The sequence below is a fragment of the Corythoichthys intestinalis genome, chromosome 15 (assembly GCF_030265065.1).
Source record: "Corythoichthys intestinalis isolate RoL2023-P3 chromosome 15, ASM3026506v1, whole genome shotgun sequence".
Lineage (NCBI taxonomy): Eukaryota > Metazoa > Chordata > Actinopteri > Syngnathiformes > Syngnathidae > Corythoichthys > Corythoichthys intestinalis.
The window spans coordinates 13,110,055-13,134,538 of record NC_080409.1 but is presented as its reverse complement, the minus strand read 5'-3'; the positions used below and the strand labels follow the sequence as shown (position 1 = coordinate 13,134,538).

Sequence of the window (24,484 nt, the reverse complement as noted above, 5' to 3'; positions counted from 1 at the left end):
AACAAGGAAAAACTGAATATTCCATTTACTTTTTCTTTTTTTTTAACTTTTTAAAATTTTCTGTTTTAAAGTTACAGAATATTTTTTACTTTTACTTTTATTTTCATTTGTATTTTTAATAGAAAAAAGAACCTTTTTTAGTTTTTTTATATAGAAAAAAGAAATAACCTTTTTTAGTTTTTTTACATTTGTTTCACAAAACGAATACAGTAAATATTTTCATATTTCACCTTTTCCCTTTTATTTCCTTTTTTTAAACACAAAACATAAGTAAAAAAGGAATATTCGGTTTTTTAAATGATTTTTCTACATTTTTTTATATTGAATATTTAAGGAAAGAGGAAGGAAAAAAATACGATTAAAAAACAATTCAGTATGGATAACTGCATACTTTTCAATACTTTTGACAAAGCTTAGTGTGCACATGGTGTTGTCGCTATTGTGGATGTGTTATTGTAGACGGGCGTGTTCGAGATGTTGACACGGCAACAGCCCGTGGCAAGAATTCAACAGAGGGTGTGGCCCGGACTCGTTAACAAGGTGAGGCTCTCGCTCACTCGTGCAGACGACTCAGCAAGTCGACGACAGGTAAGAAGAAACTTTTCACTCGAAACATTATCAGTGGTGGATTATTTACTACGACGAGAGAACCTGGCGTGAAAAGACGAGAAGTTGAAAGTTAAGATTTTTGTTTTCATTCTTTTCACTGTCGCATATAAGGGGTGTGACAAAATATCGAAATTGTGATATATCGTGATAATTTGTATCCCAAAAGGTTATCGATATGCTCCTGCCAAGAATCGAGATTTCGTTTTGAAAAGGTATCAATGTCTAAAAAATAAATATATAAAAAGGAACCAACAAGTCATTCTGTCCGATTTTCAGGGCCTTTACAGGTCACTTGCTTTTCATTTTAGGGCATTTACAGGTCATTTTCTGTTGAGTTTGAGTCACTGCCAGTTCATTTGGGTGATTCCCAGGTCACTTCCTGTTCGGTAAATAAAAATAAACAGGAAGTGACCCATAAAATACCCCCAAATCAACAGGAAGTAACTGAAAATCAACAGGTAAATGAACTTAAATGGCACCAAATTACTTTAATTAATCATTGCCTGACACTGGCTGCCACTGACGGCCATAGACGTTCAGTCTGTTTGAACTGGGAGGGTGGCAGCGAATGAACATTTGCTCATTCGCTGCCATCCCTCCCACTTCAAATGGATTGGAGTCATTGGACGTCTACTACTGATAAACTCTTTCCAATTCACAGCAGAAGCTTATTTTTCTGTTTGTTAGTTGTTTGTAGAATATCCAAGAATCATTTCCTGACCAATGTATCGATAATCGTATCGCCATATCGTCAGATCATCGTTATCGTGAGTTTTGTATCACAAATCGTATCGCATCGTGAGGTACCAAGAGGTTCCCACTTCTAGTCGCATAAGAGCTTGAAATGTGCATGGGAAGCCAAAAATAGGGGGTGACAAAATTTGCCCTTTGAATATTCTGGAACTAAATATGTTGGTTTTCAAAATAAAAGCAGATTTTTGCAAATATTCAATATTATAAAACGCTACAGAAATCAAATAATATTTAAAAAATTCTCCGTTTTATTTTGTGTGTTTTTTGGGAGGCGGGGATTGAAGTCCAGATGAAAAATTACCACTTACTGCTTTTATTTATATATTTTTCATTTATTTATTTATTTAAAATCACAGGTTAAGAACTAAAATGAATGTTTTTCCTCTTTTTTAAAAATATGCATGAAATAAATACGTTTAAAATTATAAACTAATAAATAAATATTTTTTTACATTTTTTTTTCTATTTAAAATAGAAAAGGAATTTGCAGGTCACTTCCTCTATCGTTTGAGGAATTTCCGTGTCACCTACTTCCTGTTAATTTGGGGGCATTTCCGGGCACTTCATATTGATATCAGATCACTTTCTATTGATATTTGGGCAATTCTGGGCCACTGCCTGATGATTATGTGGAATTTCTAGATCTCGTCCTGTTGAATTTGGCTTACATCCTGTTGATAGTGTGACCTCTATGGGTCACTTTCTTGATTTCAGATCACTTTCTATTAAGGGTGTAACGGTACATGTATTTGTATTGAACCGTTTCGGTACGTGGTGCTCGGTTCGGAACGGAGGCGTACCGAACGAGTTTCTGATGTAACGTAACCCTTACTTTTCGAGGCTGTGAGTCGATCGGGTTACAGTTTCTTTGTGTAGATTATATTTACTCTGTCTTCTCTACTATAATGATGACCAACACGGTAGGCGAGTATAACCCAGAAACGTCAACGGCGCGACAACGTGGCCAAAGTCAATCAGCCAATGCACACCAGTCGCAGCGCGGCCGCATGTTAGACGCGTCCCAGAAGTGGATCAACACGACGCACGCGAAAAGAACGGCAGAGTTTTTTATTTGACGCGAGACGCGACCCTCCTGCGTCAATACTACTACCGGTAGCTAGGATCGGGCAGACCGGAAGTCACTCGTGTATCTGGTCGATTTTCAAACTAATATGCAATCGTAGCCCACTTTTTGAGTCCATCAGATCTCTTGAGTGGTAGATCAGGGCACAGTTGACTTGTCTTTGTTGATTTACTGCTGTCTTCTCTGCTATAATAATAACCAACATGGCTCAATACAAAACCCTCCTACCACAACAAAACAAGTAGGAACTAATATTCACATAGGAACTAAAGTTATAAGACATAAAATATACAATATAAATGAATACTACATCACATTTGTAAAATATAAACACATAATAAATTTCTGTGTGGCGCTTCAACTTGAGAAAATCCACCAATAAAGCTTTTGAAAACCGTTCATAAGAAAAAAAAAATGATTTATTGAGGCATTTCATTTGTAAAATACAGGTTAAAATCTTTGTCATTGGGATTGCTTTTCTCTTTTTAGCACAGGACTTCTTTTTTCTTCTTTCTTTCAGAAAGAAAGCTGACCAATACGCGGGGTCTGAAAGGCAATTTGTTGTTGGATTATCTTTAAATACCCGCTACTTTTTGAGCAGAATTCTAGCTTTGTATAGGCTTATGTTCCTATTGTTGAAAGCACAAAGGTATGTAATAAACAACTAGCACATTTATATTTTGCTTTTTTTTTTTTTCTTACTGTACTGAAAATGAAACGAACCGTGACCTCAAAACCGAGGTACGTACCAAACCAAGATTTTTGTGTACCGTTACACCCCTACCTTTTATTGATTTGGGTGCATTACTGAGTCAGTTGTTTGTTTGTTGGGCAATTATGGATCGCTTCCCGTTGACATTGGCTCACTTCCTTTTAGTTTTGGAACAATTACCAGTGAAGTCGTTTAATGGTATTTCAATGCGTGCCTTTTAAAATTGTTAAGCAAAATTTCCAAACATTTGTCAGTGGTAAAAAAAAAAAAGCTTGTGGTTTAGGAGGTGTTTTTGTTTAAGACGTATCTGTGAGAGGGCGTGTTTGTGTAAGATGCCAGACATTTTTTTTTGCCAGACACTCAAACCAGTTTGTTCTTGTTCAAGTTGTCACTCGTCTTGTGTCATCTCCCTCTCTCACCGCGAAAGAAGATGGATGTAAGTCAGGAGAAAATTCCATAGCTTACCTTAGCCGTACCTGTTTTGTTACTTTGTGTTGACTTTGTCCGTTTGTCGTTGGTCTGTCACGTCAGCTGTCCCAAGCTCTGGATGGGGATTGGCCTTCCCCCGGGAACAGCAACCAACCGGGAGCATGGCCGCAACAGCCAAACCAGCCGAATCCCTCTCCGTGGCCAGGTAACTCACTAGACATTGTTCCATTGAAAATTTGTCCAAATTTGCTTCATTCAGTCTCAAAACACATTGATCACTGTTAGGAATGTTATGGTGAATGTACAGAGTAGGAACTATCAAGTGCAGTATGACTAACACTATTTGAAGTATACTTATTTTATATTTTCAAATCAGGAAATGTTTACGTTGGTCTCACACTAGGCAGAAATAATTGAAACACTGAGTATTTATTTGTGCACTATTTCAAGAGATACTTTTTCAGTTTTGGAACGATTTGCACTTTTATTTTAGCCAATATAAAAATATACCTTAAGTGGGAGTGTATGTTCATTGGTAATGGTTTACAATTAACTGTGTGTAATCCAACATTGAAAATTTTAATATCTTATTTTTACAAAAAGGTTGCCAGGTGGCGAGTGCTACCTGACTTTAACTGTTACCGCAGTCAATCCCTAAGAAAAAGTATGTTGTCTGTTTTTGCACATAAACTGGGAATAAAAGAATGTTCGAACAATAAAGTTTGATATTTTCTTCTATTTAGCTTTGAGCGTCAATAAGAGCTGTTTTTTAGTGGTGGATGAAGTGCTTCTTTTTTTCTTTTTTTTTTTAACCTAAGTAAAAGTACCGACACAGGGGCAAAAATACTTACCTGTAAGTAAAAGTACAGGTGTCTAAGAAAAAAGTGTACTCAAGGAGAAATACAAAAGTATATATACAGTGTATCACAAAAGTGAGTACACTCCTCGCATTTCTGCAGATATTTATCTTTTCATGGGACAACACTGACAAAATGACACTTTGATACAATAAAAAGTAGTCTGTGCAGCTTATATAATAGAGTTCATTTATTTTCCTCTAAAAACAACTCATAATATAGCCATTAATATCTAAACTCCTGGCAACAAAAGTACGTACACTCCTCGCATTTCTGCAAATATTTAAGTGTATCTGACAAAATGTAACTTTGACACAGTGAAAAGTAGTCTGTGTGCAGCTTATATAATAGAGATAATTTATTTTCCCCTCAAAATATAGCCATTAATATCTAAACTCCAAAGTGAGTGCACCCCTCGCATTTCTGCAGATATTTAAGTATATCTTTTCATAGAACAACACTGACAAAATGACACTTTGACACAATAAAAAGTAGTCTGTGTGCAGCTTATATAATAGAGTTCATTTATTTTCCCCTCAAAATATAACCATTAATATCTAAACTCCTGGCAACAAAAGTGAGTACACTCCTTAGTTAAAGTTGTCAATATTTTCATCCAACATGTCCACTGTCAATATTTTGTGTGGCCACCACTTTTATCCAGAACTGCCTTAACTCTCCTGGGCATGGAGTTGACCAGATCTTCACAGGTTGCCACTGGAATGCTCTTCCACTCCTCCATGACAATGTTGCGGAACTGCCGGATATTTGAGACTCTGCGCACCTCCATTTTCCGCTTGAGGATCCCCCAAAGATGTTCTATTGGGTTCAAGACTGGAGACATGCTTGGCCAGTCCATCACCTTTACCCACAGCCTCTTCAGTAAAGCAGTGGTCATCTCGGAGGTGTGTTTGAGGTCATTGTCATGCTGGGACACTGCTCTGCGACCCAATTTCTTGGGGGAGGGGATCATGTTCTGCTGCAGTATTTCACAGTACATGTTGGAGTTCATGTTTCCCTCAATGGAATGTAACTCTCCAAGACCTGCAGCGCTCATGCAGCCCCAGACCATGACATTCCCACCACCCTGCTTGACAGTAGGCATGACACACTTACACTCCTCACCTGGTCGCCGCCACACATGCTTGAGACCATCGGAACCAAACAAATTACAGCGTTGGCCCGAATACAAGACGGCCCTGACTATAAGATGACCCCCTCTTTTTCAAGACTCAAGTTTGAAAAAAGACATTTTGAACACCAAATTAATTTTTATACAGAAAATAATTACAGTACATCCGAAACAAATGATTATAACAATATATTTGATAGAAAAAGCATGTTATTTTGCCTCATTCAAATCTTAATATCTGAACATTTAAATATGTAAACTAAAATGCAATCACATTCGTAAATGAATGGCTTCTGGATTTTGAAATGTAAATAAACAATCTATTGTGATAAAACGACAAAATTGCAATAACTGCATTAACCATCAAAGTGAAGTCTAACTGTAGTCTTGAAACAAATCTGAATAAGGAAAAACATTGCAATAAAATTATGAAAACTGGTTAAACTTGAGAGTAGCTGAGATCTGTCATGACAGAACATCGCTTCAATGATATTTGGCATCATCTAGCGTAGTGAATGGGTATAATGTCTAGACCGCGAATATAAGACGACCCCCTCTTTTTCAGTTTTATTTCAATGCAAAAAACACCGTCTTATATTTGGGCCAATACAGTAATCTTCGTCTCATCAGTCCATAGGACATGGTTCCAGTAATCCATGTGCTTTGTTGACGTGTCTTCAGCAAACTGTTTGCGGGCTTTCTTGTGTACCGTCTTCAGAAGAGGCTTCCTCCTGGGGTGACAGCCATGCACACCAATTTGATGTAGAGTGCGGCGTATGATCTGAGCACTAACAGGCTGACCCCCCACCTCTTCAACCTCTGCAGCAATGCTGACTGCACTCCTGCGACCATCTTTCAAAGAATGCATTTGGATGTGACGCTCAGCACGTACGCTCAGTTTCTTTGGACGACCAACATGAGGCCTGTTCTGAGTGGACCCTGCTCTTTTAAAACGCTGGATGATCTTAGCCATTGTGCAGCATCTCAGTTTCAGGATGATGGCAATCTTGTTGTAGCATTGGCCATCTTCATGTAGCGCAACAATACGTCTTTTAAGATCCTCAGAGAGTTCTTTGCCATGTGGTGCCATGTTGGAACTTTCAGTGACCAGTATGAGAGAGTCTGAGAGCTCTACTACAAATTTGAACACACCTGCTCCCTATGCACACCTAGACCTAGTAACACTAACGAGTCACATGACATTTTGGAGGGAAAATGATGAGCAGTAGTCAATTTGGACATTTAGGGATGTACTGTAGTTTTTAAGGGGTGTACTCATTTTTGTTGCCAGGGATCTAGATATTAATCGCTATATTTTGACTTATTTTGAGGGGGAAATAAATTAACTCTATTATAGAAGTTGCACACAGACTACTTTTCATTGTGTAAAAGTGTCATTTTTTCAGTGTTGTCCCATGAAAAGATGTACCTAAATATCTGCAGAAATGCAAGGGGTGTACTCACTTTTGTGATACACTGTATATATGGCGGAAAACACTCAGGTGACTTGAAGTTCTGCTCCGAGACCCCCAATTTGGCCAAATTTTAAAATTGTCCTATATGCATGTGTGATCTTAAAGTCTCAATTTTCTGGGGAAGAAAAATTTTGAACAGGAGGACAATTTTTAAAGGATTTTTTTTTTGAACCCCTAAACCCTAACTCGAGGTGAGAACATGAGAGAGCATAATTAAATTGAAAAAGGGGGTGGGGGGAATGTTTAAAAAAAAAAAAAACTTATTCTGATTTCGAAAGCTTTTGCTTTGGAAAGCAATCATTATTTTTCCAATGCACATTTCCGGGTCAAATGTTAATAAGCTCAGAGTAATAAAACAAAATAACACATTATTTGTATAAGCCAATTAGTCCACTATCAAAATAATAATGATTTGTCTTTTTTGCTGTCGCCAGGTGCGCCCAACCAGCCCAGCCACCCCCCGTGGCCCAGTAAGTTTTGAGGTTTCTAAGGCTAGGTTCATACCCCAGGTCTTAATACACGTATCAGAATTTTTGGTGTTTTTCCAACCCTTAGTGAGGCATTAACTTAACGGTCTGAACGTGAAAAGTCATATAAAAGTGGACCATTTCAAATCCGATCTAGGTCACTTTCGCATGTGGTTAAAATCCGACCTGGGCCACATTTTTCCAGAAGTTGGCTGCGGTCTGAACTGTCAAGTCCCCCAAATCAGGATTTACGCAGAAATTATATCAACAAAGAACAAAGACCGGGAGAGACAGGGCACTAGCTGTGCATTAGCGTTAACGCCTAACTTAAATGCGGCTTTTAGGGAAGAGGCGGGCTTGACAACAGCCATAAAAAAAATTAAAATGGGTGGGGGGGTAATGTTGACAATGTTCTGTTTTCTTTGTGCTCCAAATGAGCAATATTTCAAGATTGCTTACTCGGCCGAGAGTCAGGGCAAACTATCCGTGTGTGCGTGCGTGCATGTTATCAATCCATATAAACTTTGAATATAAGACTAAATGGTGATTATTTGTGTCCTCTTTTTGGAAATCTAAATTTCATCACCCTAGAATGACGTTGAGCCAGCATTTGTTTTGATGCTCCTGTGCATGTGGGTAAGTTTGCTAAGCGCATCTCGGACTGCAAATTAGTGCGCATGCGTGATACTTGAACAGGCTCAATGGTCAAACGCAGACTGAACGGGCACGCCGAAAAAAACAGATATGACCAAAAAAATCGGAATTTTGCATTAAGACCTGCGGTATGAACCTAGCATACAAAAGAAATTTGGACCTTCATGTAATCATTTTCATGCTGTCGCCAGGTGCGCCCTCCCAGCCCAACCACCCGCCGTGGCCCGGTAAGTTTTGAGGTCTCTTAGGCAGTTTTGTTTTTGGCAGTCCTTTTAATTTTTGTCTTCGTCTTTTGGACGATAATACGTCATATTTTAGTTATTTCAAAATGTGTTTGTCTTCATCTAATTTTTGTTAACAAAAACTCAGACTAATTTCATCTAGTTTTAGTCTACTATTCCACAATATTTTCGTGCGTAAAATTTGACCGTTTTACTGCAAAAATAGATTAAAAAAAAGGTTTCCAACTATTTCAAATGAACATTGTCAGACGAGCACATATTGTAGCATCTACAAACATCCACAAATCCATCACGTGATAATACACACTCAGCAGGATAACAGTAAATTATTTTCAACGAATTATACCCACCTGGACACCACGAACTACTAGTATATGTAAAAAAAAGTTGTCTGAAAGTTTAAGAGGACACTTGCCGTAACCAATCGCTAAGGCGAATGGGAATGCTATGCTAACGCTAAGAGTTACATTTAGTGTGTGATGATCGGTCAGCAGAGACCTTTAAAGGCTCAAGCAACATTGCATATTCTCTCTTGCCAATATAAGATGACAAATCTTACCTTACCTACCTGTGTCGTTATGTTTTACTCTCCCAAGACACGTTTTTAGCTCGTTAGCAAAAAAAAAAAATGTTCGTCAACGAAATATTTCCATTTTAGTCATCATTGATGAAAACAACACTGCTGTTAGGGAAGAAATTTGGACCCCCATGTAACCATTTTCATGCTGTCACCAGGTGCGCCCACCCAGCCCAATCAGCCCAACCAGCCTCCGTGGCCCGGTAAGTTTTGGGGTCTCTTAGGCAGTTTTGTTTTTGGCAGTCCTTTTAATTTCCGTCTTCGTCTTTTGGACGATAATACTTATTAGTCTTGGTCATATTTTATTTATTTCAAAATGTGTTTGTCTTCATCTAGTTTTTGTTAACGAAAACTCAGACTAATTTCATCTAGTTTTAGTCGACTATTACACAATATTTTCGTGCGTAAAATTTAACCGTTTTACTGCAAAAATAGATTTAAAAAAGTTTCCAACTATTTCAAATGAACATTGTCAGACGAGCACATATTGTAGCATCTACAAACATCCACAAATCTATCACGTGATAATACACACTCAGCAGGATAACCGTAAATTATTTTCAACGAATTATACCCACCTGGACACTACGAACTACTAGTATATGTAAAAAAAAGTTGTCCGAAAGTTTAAGAGGACACTTGCCGTAACCAATCACTAAGGCGAATGGGAATGCTATGCTAATGGTAAGAGTTACATTTAGTGTGTTATGATCAGTCAGCAGAGACCTTTAAAGGCTCAAGCAACATTGCATATTCTCGCTTGCCAAGATAAGATGACAAATCTTACCTTACCTACCTATGCCGTTATGTTTTACTCTCCCAAGACACATTTTTAGCTCGTTAGCAAAAAAAAAAAAAAAATTGTTCGTCAACGAAATATTTCCATTTTAGTCATCATTGACGAAAACATTGCATATTCTTGCTTGCCAAGATAAGATGACAAATCTTACCTTACCTACCTATGTCGTTATGTTTTACTCTCCCAAGACACATTTTTAGCTCGTTAGCAAAAAAAAATAAAAAATTGTTCGTCAACGAAATATTTCCATTTTAGTCATCATTGACGAAAACAACACTGCTCTTAGGGAAGAAATTTGGCCCCCCCATGTAACCATTTTCATGCTGTCACCAGGTGCGCCCACCCAGCCCAATCAGCCCAACCAGCCCCCGTGGCCCGGTAAGTTTTTGGGTCAATCGGGAGGGGGATTTTGACTCGTGTCGCACCGATACCAATACTAGTACCGGTACCGATATGGTACTAAAATGACATCAGACTCAGGATGTACTAAGAAATAATACGCTGATGTGAAATTTAGTTTCCAATCGCTGGTGGACCTACCCAAGATGGCCACCAGCTACGGACGCTACGGTAAAAGTAGCAGTTGTTGACCTTCACAAGATGATGATTTTGCTGTTAATTGAAATGAGTTTATCGATAGACTGTTTATGCGGGTCATTAAAAAGCATAAAATGTCATTCAGTGCATTTTGTAAAAATTCAGGCCTTAAAAAGCATTGAGCTAAACGTCTGAGGCATTCAAAATTATGTTGACATTAAAAAAAAAAACTTTTTGGAAAATTATTTATCGAGTTCTCTGATAGAGAAGATAAGCTCATTATGGAATGAGAGAGCCGAGACTATCGGCTACCCGATAATTTCAGGTGATAAATGAATTTTAAAATGATATCGGATAAAATCGACATCAGTTTTTCATGATTGGTTTTGAGCCTATATGGATGTTGCCTTCAAAGTGAATCTGAAAGCTTTCTGCCTTTGTATAAGGGCTGGTCACAACCTAGCACAGCAGCTATGCTTATTGACCATTAGATATATCCAAACTAAGATGCTTGGGATTTTTATGTGGAGCAGACCATTTGCATTCATGGTGCAAAAATTAAATGAATAATAAATGATTGATTATCCCCTCGGCGTAGCCATATGGAGGTAGATTTGTGTCTTCATTATTCAATCCAAAAAAGTTGCTTCAATTTAAAAAAAAGTTGCTTCAATCAAAATATATATTTTCAATAAAAAAAAGTCGCTTCAATCAAAAAAAATTGTGTTGGAAAGCAAAAATGAATTTGAAACTCAAAAAAATGCACGTGAAAGCTAGTTTTCTTTGATTTTTTTTTTTTTTTTTTTTTTTTTTTTTTTTTTTTTTGATTGAAGCAACTTTTTTGATTGAATTAATGTTGATTTGTGTTTGGGCCACATTTTGGCTAGGATGTTTTTGTCTTAATTATTCAATCAAAAAATAAGTTGCTTCCAAAAATATACGTATATTTACAAAAAGAAAAATAACTCTAATCAAAAAAAGAAAAAATTCAATCATAGAAAACGTTTTCGAATGCTAATTGGGCCATATAATTGGTAGGACATTTGTGTCTAAATCATTCAATCCCCCAAAAAGTTGCTTCAATCAAAAATATATATATATATTTTCAATCAAAGAAAAAAGTCATTTGAAAAATAAAATTGCCCTCCCCTTTTTTTTTTTCTTTTCCAAAATTATATGCAAAGCAAATGACCGTCTAAGGCGCGAGTCACATGATCTGTTCGAAAAATAATTTTGACCCATTATAAAAATATTTTTTTGTTCATTCCATTCTTTTTTTTTTGCAGTTTTATTGCTTTACAACTTAATATATATATACATATATATATGTTAGGGTTGTTCCGATCATGTTTTTTGCTCCCGATCCGATCCCGATCGTTTTAGTTTGAGTATCTGCCGATCCCGATATTTCCCGATCCGATTGCTTTTTTTTTGCTCCCGATTCAATTCCAATCATTCCCGATAATTTTTCCCGATCATATACATTTTGGCAATGCATTAAGAAAAAAAATTAATAAAACTCGGACGAATATATACATTCAACATACAGTACATAAGTACTGTATTTGTTTATTATGGCAATAAATCCTCAAGATGGCAATTACATTATTAACATTCTTTCTGTGAGAGGGATCCACGGATAGAAAGACTTGTGACTTTGTATATTGTGACTAAATATTGCCGTGTATTTGTTGAGCTTTCAGTAAATGATACTGGAGGCCATGCCCAATGCATGATGGGAAGTGGAACCATGACAAGTGAAACCACGACTGTGCGTAGTTCTACCAATTCATATATGTTCTCTGCGATGGGATATAACTTAAGGAGTTAAGAAAAAGATCAATTGCTACCTTGCTACCCCACATTTCTTCGCATGATACTTCTAATCGTAGGGAGAGGGATTGTACGGCTTTAGCCAATTAAAGTAATGTTCCAAAGGCTGCCAAAATTCACTCTACTCATTATACGCTGCCTTTTAGCTCTCTATATGGGCAAAACGGCGCTATTACAGATGGAGTGCGACAATGCGTGAGTGGGTCATACAGCGCATGCATTAATTGAGTTAAATATTTTAACGTGGTACATTTTTTTTTTTCTAATTAAACACCGCCCTTATTGGGATAAATTTGATAACCCTACCTTAAGCCTAAACTAAAGACTCTGGATAAGTGTAACATATTATGTCTGTAACGTTAAATACAATTAGAAAACGATTTAATAAAAGAATTTTTTTTTTTTTTTTGCCGATTCCGATACTTTGAAAATTACGTGATCTGACCCGATCGATCGGCATCCCGGCATCGATCTCTAATATATATATATACATTAAGGGTGAAACGGTACATGTATTTGTATTGAACCGTTTCGGTACGTGGTGCTCGGTTCGGAACGGAGGCGTACCGAACGAGTTTCTGACGTAATGTAACCCTTACTTTTCGAGGCTGTGAGTCGATCGGTTTACAGTTTCTTTGTGTAGATTATATATACTCTTTCTTCTCTACTATAATAAGGACCAACACGGTAGGACAGTATATAACCCAGAAACGTCAACGGCACGACAACGCAACGCGGCCGTTAAAGTCAATCAGCCAATGCACACCAGTCGCAGTGCGGCCGGGTGTGAGACACATCCCAGAAGCGGCTCAACACGACGCACGCGAAAAGAACGGCAGAGTTTATTATTTGACGCGAGACGCGACCCTCCTGCGTCAATACAACTACCGGTAGCTAGGATCGGGCAGACCAGAAGTCACTCGTGTAAAAATACGGTGGATCCAGTCGATTTTCAAACTAATATGCAATCGTAACCCACTTTTCGAGTCCATCAGATCTCTTGAGTGGTAGATCGGGGCACAGTTGACTTGTCTTTGTTGATTTACTGCTGTCTTCTCTGCTATAATAATAACCAACACGGCCCCGTGTTCAATACAAAACCCTCCTACCACAACAAAGCATGTAGGAACTAATATTCACATAGGAACTAAAGTTATACAACATATGAATACTACATCAAATTTGTAAAATATAAACACATAATTAAAAAAATAATAGCCCATTTAAATAAAATAAATTGAAATGAGCTAAAACACCTGTAATTAAATAATAAGAATAATACAGATCCTGCTTACACAATTAAATGTATTAATTTCTGTGTGGACCTTTAACTTGAGAAAAACCACCAATAAAGCTTTTGAAAACCGTTCATAAGAAAAAAAAATGATTCATTGAGGCATTTCGTTTGTAAAATACATGTTCAAATCTTTGTCATTGGGATTGCTTTTCTCTTTAGCACAAGACTTCTTTTTTGTTCTTTCTTTCAGAAAGAAAGCTGACCAATACGCGGGGTCTGAAAGGCAAATTGTTGTTGGATTATTTTTAAATACCCGCTACTTTTTGAGCAGAATTCTAGCTTTGTATAGGCTAATGTTCCTATTGTTGAAAGCACAAAGGTGTGTAATAAACAACTAGCACATTTATATTTTGCATTTTGTTTTCTTACTGTATCGAAAATGAACCGAACCGTGACCTCAAAACCGAGGTACGTACCGAACCGAGATTTTTGTGTACCGTAACACCCCTAATATATATATATATATAGACCCTACCCACGTGACGTCACAACTCCGCCCCCCTGACTGGTGCCGCCCAATTGTCCGTCAACACATCGTGTTTACCTGTTACGGCTACGTACATTCCTCCTATTTACGGCGTGTTTTTCTGCTGTTAACATTAATAATCAAAATGGTGAAGGCGTGTGTGGCGGTCGGTTGCAATAACAGAGAAGATAGACGGAGAGACTTGAAGTTCTACCGGATTCCAAGAGACCCGGAGAGGAGAGAGCGAGATGGACTGCTGCAATTCGACGAGAAAACTGGGCTCCAAACGATTACCACAGATTATGTAGTAGTCATTTTATATCTGGTAAGATGCATTTAATATATATTTAGAGGGCTTTGGGCTGACAACCACAATTAAGATCATTACTAGGCTAATCGCCGACAACATACACGTATGTATGTAGTGAGAGTGCTATCGCTAAACCATATAAACATTAAAAGCCCTAGCTCCATTGACAAATGACATGAAATACATTAGACTTGACAGTGGATGTTAGCAAGAACAAAAGATTTTGAATTGAAAATTTCGTAACTCACCTTTCCAAGCACAAGATAGATTCCTGCCGAATTTTCATGGACGAGGACCTGTTACACCCAACCAGCAACGAAGTATTTATAAGCCTCCAAGCTCTTAAAGTTTTTCAAACATTTGTGAGAATAGGCTGATTTTGTGTGGACAAGATAGTTGTAAATATCAGGGTAGCTAGCAGATGTCAGGCAAATATGGCGAAGTCAGCGGGTCGAAAAACATCGATTTAGGCATCAAATATGGATCTTGCGAATGGATAAACTGAAGCTTTTCCACATAACGCGTTTTATGCAACGCATCAAGTGAGTTTACGGCATCCGAAAGCACCGGATCTTCCATGAAATGCATTATAAATTGCTCGATCAATTGAGATCATTGATAATACAGACACAAAATGACGGACAAGGGGGCGGAACAATACAGTGATCACGTGATTTTGTGACATCGGTGGGTAGGGTCTATAGGGAAGTCAATTTCATGCAATGACACCTTTCGGCCACCAGGTGGGACCTGGACACCCTTAAAATCCACTTATGGTCCACGACCGCATATATCGGTATCGGATTTTTGGAGTTGAAAATTTCGGGACATCGGTTAAAAAGTCATTATCGGACAACTACTTAAAATTTGTGTGTGTGTGACACTATCTGCAGCCAAACATGGGCAGTAAATTAGTGAAAGTGGCATTAAAAAGCATTAAATGAGATTTGCTGAAACCTGTAGAAACACTGCACTAGTAAAATGTCCAATCCATTTGAAGCGGGAGGATGGCAGCAAATGAATGTTTGTTGGAAAAATTACACATGCAAAAAAACAAACAAACTTGCGAACAGTGAAAACCTGGGAGAAGGGGTGACAAACAAAAAAAAAAACGAAAAATAAATCTAAAACTGAAAAACTGGGGGGGACGCAAAAAACAGCAAAAAAAAAAAAAAAAATCAGTTGCCAATCCAAACTGTTGTGGCTTATTACTAGGGTTGGGCATCGTTTGAAATCCGAGTCCGATTACAGTTCCACGTTTCGATTCCGGCTCCGAACGATTTTCGATTCCAATTCGTTTAAGACGCAGGGTGAAAAAAAGGCAGGGTAAAAAAAATTGCATTGTTTATTTTGAAGTCTTAACTTCTCGATGATTTTTTTCGATTATATGAACTTCTCACAGGGCTAATTTTAACTTGAATATAAATATAAGTCTTTGAACTTGAGCAATTTTTTCTGCTCGGCGGTCAGGGCATCGAAACATGGAATCGAAATTTAAAAATTCGAACGATTCAGGGAGCATCGGAGTGATAGAACCGGGTCCCATCGATGCTCGATGCCCAACCCTACTTATTACAGCCTACAAGTCTCTAAGTCTGTGGTACCCTTTAAAAGAAAGGTATTGGCATCAGCCAGGTATTAGATTTGGTATCCGTGCAGCACAAATTTTGACCCTCATGAAGAGTTTAATGTGGCATTCTCACCAGGTGCACCCGCCCAGGGTGGAAGCTGGTTTCCGGGACAGCCCTCCAACCCTGCCCCTGCCCCTGCTCCGGCTCCGGCCCCCTCCCCGGGGTCCGGCGGCTGGTTCACTCCATCAACGGGAGGCAGCACTTCTCTGGTAAGGCGCGTGTAGCTGACAACCAATAAAAAGCTTTGTAATCTGATCCCGAATTTTTTTGGGGTGTTGCAGTCGGTCCCTTACAACCAAAAGTTTCCTGGCGGATTGAGAGCTGGGAGTGTCATTAACATCAATGGAACCATCAAACCCAACGCCAACAAGTTAGTTGAAACGTCCGCACCATGACAAAAATTGAACCCAACATTGTGTCTCATTTTATATGTCACAACAATTGCGTGGGGATGCTTTACTCTGTGAGTCACTTCCTATAGATTTGAGCTGGCTTCCTACCCTTTTTTGGGCCATTTCGAGTCACTTCCGTGTTAACTCATTGGCTGCCCTTGACGGCGTTAGACGTCAAATCCATTTTGACCGAATGAACGAATGTTCCAGGCTTTTACAGGTCACTTACTTTTCATTTTGAGTCACTCTGCACATTTTGGGGCAGATATTACTGCGGTGGGAAGTGGGAACCTTTGAGTACCTCATGATAGGACACGATTACCTCCGTAAAGTTTGCGCCCCATCGGATGCAAATTTATATAAAAATGATGTCAATCGTTTGTTTGTTTGTGCTGTAAAAAATAGTTTGTGCTAGTCATAGACTTCACTATCAGTTGACGGGACTCGGGGCCGATCCGTAGGGGGGCCTATTTTCAAAAACTTCAAATTCAAATATTTTCAAAACCAAAGCCGCTACCGACCTAAAACCAAAACAGGCACCTACCTTAGGCATATGCAGTGGGGCAAATAAGTATTTAGTCAACCACCAATTGTGCAAGTTCTCCTTTTTGAAAAGATTAGAGAGGCCTGTAATTGTCAAGATGGGTAAACCTCAACCATGAGAGACAGAATGTGGGGGAAAAAAAACAGAAAATCACATTGTTTGATTTTTAAATAAATTATTTCCAAATTAGAGTGTAAAATAAGTATTTGGTCACCTACAAACAAGCAAGATTTCTGGCTGTCAAAGAGGTCTAACTTCTTCTCACGAGGTCTAACGAGGCTCCACTCGTTACCTGTATTAATGGCCCTGTTTTAACTCATTATCAGTATAAAAGACACCTGTCCACAATCTCAGTCAGTCACACTCCAAACTCCACTATGGTCAAGACCAAAGAGCTGTCAAAGGACACCAGAGACAAAATTGTAGACTTACACCAGGCTGGGAAGACTGAATCTGCAATAGGTAAAACGCTTGGTGTAAAGAAATCAACTGTGGGAGCAATTATTAGAAAATGGAAGACGTAGAAGACCACTGATAATCTCCCTCGATCTCGGGCTCCATGCAAGATATCTTGCCTGGTACACCAGACTCACCGCTGTTCCGGCTTTTGAGTCTGGCCACCATTCACGCAGATAAAATTTCCAGGGCGGAGCAAGCCACAGCAAACAGACAGCGGAGTGGACCAATCAGCGACGGGCAGACGTGACGTTAGTAAAATGACGAGGGAAGGACGAGGGACTTGCGCGCGGAAGTAAACATACGAAGAGAGCGGAGTTTATTCAACATGGCTAGCGCGAGACAGACTGTTGTCAATGACTCGTGTCGATGTGTTTTTGGTCATTTAAAACGGATTTTACCGTGGTTTGGAACATATTCTCGGCTCTCCCGTTCACCATCTGTGTTGGAGACGACTTTCGACGCGCAAGAGTGACGTTGCTCGTTAAGAACACGTCACGCAAATAAACGAATCTGATTTGTCGATTGATTGTGTACCTGCTCGAAAGGCCGTTAATGGGATGGTTCCCAGACTATTTCTCTCAGTGTTTGAAAAATACAGGGAGAATAGTCTGGCAGAGCCAGGCAACAAGATACCACCCCGTGGCGTCAAAATGATAACAAGAACAGTGAGCAAAAATCCCAGAACCACACGGGAAACCTAGTGAATGACCTACAGAGAGCTGGGACCACAGTAACAAAGGCTACTATCAGTAACACAATGCACCGCCAGGGACTCAAATCCTGCACTGCCAGACGTGTCCCCCTGCTGAAGAAAATACACATCCAGGCCCGTCTGCGGTTCGCAAGAGAGCATTTGGATGATCCAGAACAGGACTGGGAGAATGTGTTATGGTCAGATGAAACCAAAATAGAACTTTTTGATAGAAACACAGGTTCTTGTGTTTAGAGGAGAAAGAATACTGAATAGCATCCGAAGAACACCATACCCACTGTGAAGCATGGGGGTGGAAACGTCATGCTTTGGGGCTGTATTTCTGCAAAGGGACCAGGACGACTGATCTGTGTAAAGGAAAGAATGAATGGGGCCATGTATCGAGAGATTTTGAGTGAAAATCTCCTTCCGTCAGCAAGGGCATTGAAGATGAGACATGGCTGGGTCTTTCAGCATGACAATGATCCCAAACACACAGCCAGGGCAACAAAGGAGTGGCTTCGTAAGAAGCATTTCAAGGTCCTGGAGTGGCCTAGCCAGTCTCCAGATCTCAACCCCATAGAAAATCTGTGAAGGGAGTTGACAGTCCGTGTTGCCCAACGACAGCCCCAAAACATCGCTGCTCTAGAGGAGATCTGCATGGAGGAATGGGCCAAAATACCAGCAAAATGTGTGACAAAAGCTTGTGAAGAGTTACAGAAAACGTTTGGCCTCCGTTATTGCTAACAAAGGGTACATAACAAAGTATTGAGATGAACTTTTGGTATTGACCAAATACTTATTTTCCACCATGATTTGCAAATAAATTCTTTAAAAATCAAACAATGTGATTTTCTATTTTTTTCACATTCTGTCTCTCATGGTTGAAGTTTACCCATGTTGACTATTACAGGCCTCTCTAATATTTTCAAGTGGGAGAACTTGCACAATTAGTGGTTGACTAAATACTTATTTGAGTTTCCATAAGCAGTGACCCCCCAAAAATTTAAAGTAGTTTCCTAAAAAAATCCTGATTATTTTTTGAAATGGCTTTAAAATCTCAAATTTTACACGAGATGCACAAAAATCAGCCTAACCACGCCAGTTGGGTGGGGGGGGCGCAGCACATCACATGACTGACACGACCAAAAACTGCTGAATGCGTTCTAACCAGTGTTGTCACAGATTACTTGAAAAAATAATTTAATTACTGATTACGCCTCAGAAAAGTAATCTAGTTACTTTACTGATTACTTCATTATCAAAGTAACTAAGTTACTTTAAAAGTAATCTATCAGTTACTTTTTACCCATTTTTCTCCCTTTGCCGCCTCAATGATGACAACAGAAAAATGTCATCACATGTAATTGACTTTCCGACGATTGAATTTAAAGGGGAATATCAGAATTTCTCGCTAGCTTAGCCACTCCGGAGCCCTGAAACTAACAAATATCTGACAAAGTGCTTGGAATTTGTTGAAATCAACTCCACCGACCAATTAAACCCCGCTAACTCTAAGTTTAAGCCTAATGTCAAAACTTCTGAATTTCGGGTTATGGTTAACAGCATATCTGTGCCAATGTAAAACAATGCAAACTGACGGCACAATAATCAACAACACACAAGTGGATTGTACAGTGCAATAAACACAAAGGTGGTGGCGGGCGCGGATGCGCGTGCAGCCGTGCACATTGACAACCTGGAAGTACTCCTCTCAACACACAGGCGGTCAATTTGGCCACAAAACGTGGCGGCAACTAAGCACTTTACACTCAATCGGACTTACAACACATCACACAGATGCTAAACGAAGACATCACCTCACGGCATAAAAGTGCAACACGCACATGATGTAAACAAAGTTTGCCAACTTGGAGCGATGACTGCCCGTCGTTGCTACGGCAAAGCTACGAAACGGCCGCGCATGTAGGGGGTCCAACCTTTTGCCGATACCCTCCAGAATGAAGGAAAAATACTCACCTTCATTCATGGATATCCACAGATCAACATTCCTTCGCAACGTCTCAACACTCGGCGCGAATGTCCACCTGCCTCAGTCCCACAACACGTAAAGCCAGACCAAAACAGGAAATAGCTTAGAGTTTGTCATGGAAACACGTACCGGGAACCTTTTACTTTAGCATTTTCTATTCAAAATGCTCTTCGTACATGACTACAATATTCTTCATTCTACATACGTTATGAGGCAATGAAAAAATAGTAACGCAGAGACACTAAGGAAACTAACTTTAATCAGATTACTGGTGTAGAAAGATGAACGCGTTAGATTACTCGTTACTGAAAAAAGTAATCAGATTACAGTAACGCGTTACTGACAACACTGGTTCTAACTACACATACAAAAAGAAAATATCACACATTGTTAATTTATGACAAAAACTATGGCGAATTTTTCATCTCGTTCTCGCGTCGTCAGACGACAACTGGCATCCATCTCGCTATGTTTTAGTCTCCCAAGGCACGTTTTCAGCGCATCATCGTGACGTCATCGTCATGAAAAAAATTGTTCGTTGACAAAATATTTTCGTTGTCGTCATCGTTGACGAAAACAACACTAAATTTGGACACAGAGGCACCACGCGTTTTCAGCATGACTTGATTCCGGTCATCAGGCATGCTACATTTGCGGTGATATGTAATCGTTGATGGCACCGAAACACGATTTGTGACTGCTGGCCCTATCGTTCCCGCGCAGGGTGACGGTGGACATCTCCACCGCTCAGGATCTGGCCTTCCACTTCAACCCTCGCTTTAACGAGGGCGGCAAGAAGGTGATCGTGAGGAACAGTAAAATCGGTGGCCGCTGGGGCGGCGAGGAGAGGCAACTGCTGCGCTTCCCCTTCGTGGCGGGACAGCCCTTCCAGGTGAACGCCGTCGTTCCATTAACCGCCATACTAGGGCTGCCATAACCAATTACAGGGTGTCCATAAAGTCTCTTTACCATTTCAAAAACTTATTAAAAATGCAATTGATTAGCTTTTTTATTCAGATTTGTTCCATTGTATTCAGCGTTTATTGAATTTTTGTTTTTTTACCTCTTTTAATACACTTCTACATGGGCACCATTAGTTGCATGAAGCACATCAAGACACATCTTGCCATGTTTACCTTGACCTTTTAACTGAATATGTGGCACCACAACTGAATGACCTTCCACCAACCATCATTTTTCAGCAAAATGGTGCACCACCACATTGGGGGCTGCATGTTCGTGGGTTCCTCAATCAAACATTTCTAGACCGATGGATTGGAAGGCATGGGCCAATTCCTTGGCCGCCACGTTCACCAGATATCACTCCCGGGCTTTCCCCTACATATTAAATATTGTGGCGCACCGCCACACTAAAATAAAAGCTAATAAAAGATGTTTTTAATTTAAAAAAAAAAATTTTTAAGGCCGTTTCAAACTAGCGGCAGCCTAGTGTGAAGGGGTCAGCGGCAACCTATTCATTGTCTATTGTAACGTCCGTAACTCTGCGAGGCCCCCTTAAGAGACATTCGGACGAGGAGCTGTGATGTATAGGGAAGCGAGATAGCGGTCGCATGTTACGGAAGCCCGCTGCAGAGGGGCAGGGCTGTTACAGCGATCGGATATACGCAATCACGGCTGACGAAACCTTGATAAATGCGCTTTTTTCCCCCAAGTTTCACGAGCTCTGGGACACTCAAAAAATGTATCTTATACTTCTCCTTGTTAAGCTAAATGGTACCTCGATGTGCATTTGTGTGGAAATGTAGTTCACAAACAACAACAAAAAAACTATTCACCTTCTCACCGAAACCAATAAAACTTTTTCACGGCAATTAGAATTTCCCTCTACACTTTGAAATGGGTCCATTACAAGGGCGTAGGTTTGGTCTCAATATTGGTGGGGACGATATCACAGCATAACCTGCATGTACACTTTTTGCTGGGGACAGGACATTAATAAAACCAAAATGATTAGGTGAACGGGGGTCAGGGCTACATTTCTCACCAATATGAACCTAATTAATTGATAGGCTAAATGATCAATGCAAAAATAAATCTGTATTGATTTGTACTAACTTTCACACTGCAAATTTATAACGTTTTAATCTGATGATTTTTCTTAAATCTATTCGAATAATTTTTCCATCTTGTTTTGAGTGTTAAAGACGAACAGATTAATGGGTCGGATTAAAACCTACGCCATTGGTCCATTAACAGAAGGACTAGTATTGTTGTGTTACTGTAGTAAATATTAGGGCCAAATAAAAGAAAAAAGAAGGACTACGAGATTTAAGTCGTACCATTGCTACAAGAAAAAAAAACGTATTATTATTAAAGTTGCACCGATACCGATACCAGTATCGGCAGAGGGTGCCGATCCGGCCCGAATTGGTGGTATCGGTATCGACGAGTACCAACATTTAGGGCGCCGATACCATCAACTGGCGCCACTTGAGCGAAAATGAACTGTCCTCCCCACGTGAGCTAACTTCCCAAATCCCGGTGCATGATATCTGTATGTTTTTGATTCGAAATTACCACACGATAATATTTTCATCATCAATATTCAGGATGTTCACTACAACGCATATCCGCGATGTTGCGCTGCTCTTCCAACATGGCATTCACAAACGATTAGCATGCGTAAGCTAACGCCCGCTGTTGGTGCACCGATGGAATCAGAAAGGTTAAGACCGTGAGAGACTAAGCAAACTCATGGTTTCATGATGAACAATGAGTGGCAAATTAAGAGCGCCGTACTTCAAACTCGTCTTGTTTATGAAAGTCGATTCTCATATGCTGGTGTTATGCAGTAATGAGCAGAAGTGACTTCTGTGGCCAGCAAACACTCAAGTGGCGCAGCACGAACACTAGATATCATCAGAGAGCAACCTAGATGTCCTATGTTAGATCCCATGCTAACTCTCGCGCGCACACGCTAGATATCATCAAATAGCAACCTAGATGTGCTACATTAGATCCCATGCCATTAGCTGCGTGAGCCCAGAACGACGCCATATTGTCCATTGATGAATTAGAAACCGCCATGACCGAATGGAAGTTAAGCAGGCCAAATCAATCCATACCAGTGACTATAGATAATGCTGCAAATACTGTTAATTCAGCACATGTTACAGATGGACTCGGACTACAAATAGGATGTTTTGCTTATATGGTAAATATAGCTGCTAAGAGAGCTGCAGCAATCAACAGTGTGCCCCACTTTACAAACAGTTAAGATTGTTCTCAGCACTTATATACAAAATTTCTTCAGATCAGTAAGAAGTGGGCACATAAATATTATGCACTAAAATGCTTGTTTATATGATGGCACTGTTATTTTTGCTTGTTAGCAAAAAAAAAAACAGTTGTATTTTCTGTTTCAGAGCATTAAATGTATTGAATTGTATCGAAAATCATACCGAACCGTGACTTAACTGTGTATATATATATATATATACACACACAGTATATATTTTTTTTTTTTGCAAACAGTGGTATCGGAATGGTATCGGTATCGGCCGATACTGCACAGCCAGGTATCTGTGTCGGTATCGGGCCCCAAAAATGGTATCGGTGCAACACTAATTATTATGTAGGGTAATCTAGTTGTAATCAGCTACGCATTTTACGTAAATGTACCGTAGCTGGAGCGACGACATTAGCCTGGCTAATGAAATATTTCAAATAAATCTTTGTTATGGTTCGTCTTGAAAAACAAAATGTGGGGGGAAAAAAATTGGTCATGATATGACGCAATTTTGCCGTGGCACGACATGGTGAGGCGGTCCGACTCCGATGCAGCCCACCACCGCAGCTTCAAAAAATCCTAGGGGAAACACTGACTCCCAAGGACTTCTTTCTATGGTGCTATGTTAAAGATATCGTGTATCGAACAAAGATAAGGGACATTACTCACCTTAAGCGAAGGATTACTGATGCCATTGCCACAATTGATGAGGCTATGCGACAGCGAACATGGCAAGAAATCGAGTACCGTCTTGATGTGCTTCGTGCAATTAATGGCGCCCATGTAGAAGTGTATTAATAAAAGAGGTTAAAAAAAAAATTCAATAAACGCTGAATACAGTAGAACAAATCTAAATAATATATCTAATCAATTGCATTTTTAATAAATTTCTGAAATGGTAAAGAGACTTTATGGACACCCTGTATTTTGAGAGTCCATTAATCAGTGATAATTTTGAGGATCATCAAACAGATGAATGAATTCTAATTCTGATCACACTTTATGTTTGTGTGATTTGACGTGTTTGCTTTCTCCCTTTGTTTGTATCAGATGCGGATCGAGTGCACGTCGCAGATGTTCAAGGTGTTGGTTGACGGCTCTCACATCTTGGATTTCAAGCATCGCACGGGAAACCTCAGCCACATCCAAAAATTGGACATCTACAATGACGTCACGCTCTCGCACGTCAGCGTTCAGTGACTTCTGAACTATCAGGGAGGTGGAATAATAAAGTTGACCTTTGATGACCTCATCCTGCCGTTTGACCTCTTTTTTTATCAATACTAGGAAA

At 39.5% G+C, this 24,484-nt stretch overlaps 1 protein-coding gene across 4 annotated transcripts; it reads left to right on the top strand.

Annotated features, from left to right (window-relative positions):
- The first annotated feature begins 314 nt into the window (after positions 1-314).
- lgals3b (lectin, galactoside binding soluble 3b) lies at positions 315-24,441 on the top strand. Of its 4 annotated transcripts, XM_057858507.1 has the most exons (11): positions 319-588; positions 3,544-3,594; positions 3,690-3,792; positions 7,486-7,521; positions 8,364-8,399; positions 9,150-9,194; positions 10,124-10,168; positions 15,940-16,073; positions 16,146-16,234; positions 20,667-20,835; positions 24,244-24,441. In XM_057858507.1, the coding sequence occupies exons 1-11, from the start codon at positions 475-477 to the stop codon at positions 24,391-24,393; spliced, it is 972 nt and encodes a 323-aa protein (XP_057714490.1). In that variant the 5' UTR covers positions 319-474; the 3' UTR covers positions 24,394-24,441. The 4 variants fall into 4 exon arrangements, with proteins under 4 accessions (XP_057714491.1, XP_057714494.1, XP_057714493.1 ...); XM_057858508.1 differs by lacking the exon at positions 8,364-8,399 and having other exon boundaries at positions 315-588; XM_057858510.1 differs by lacking the exon at positions 9,150-9,194 and having other exon boundaries at positions 318-588.
- The last annotated feature ends 43 nt before the right edge of the window (positions 24,442-24,484 follow it).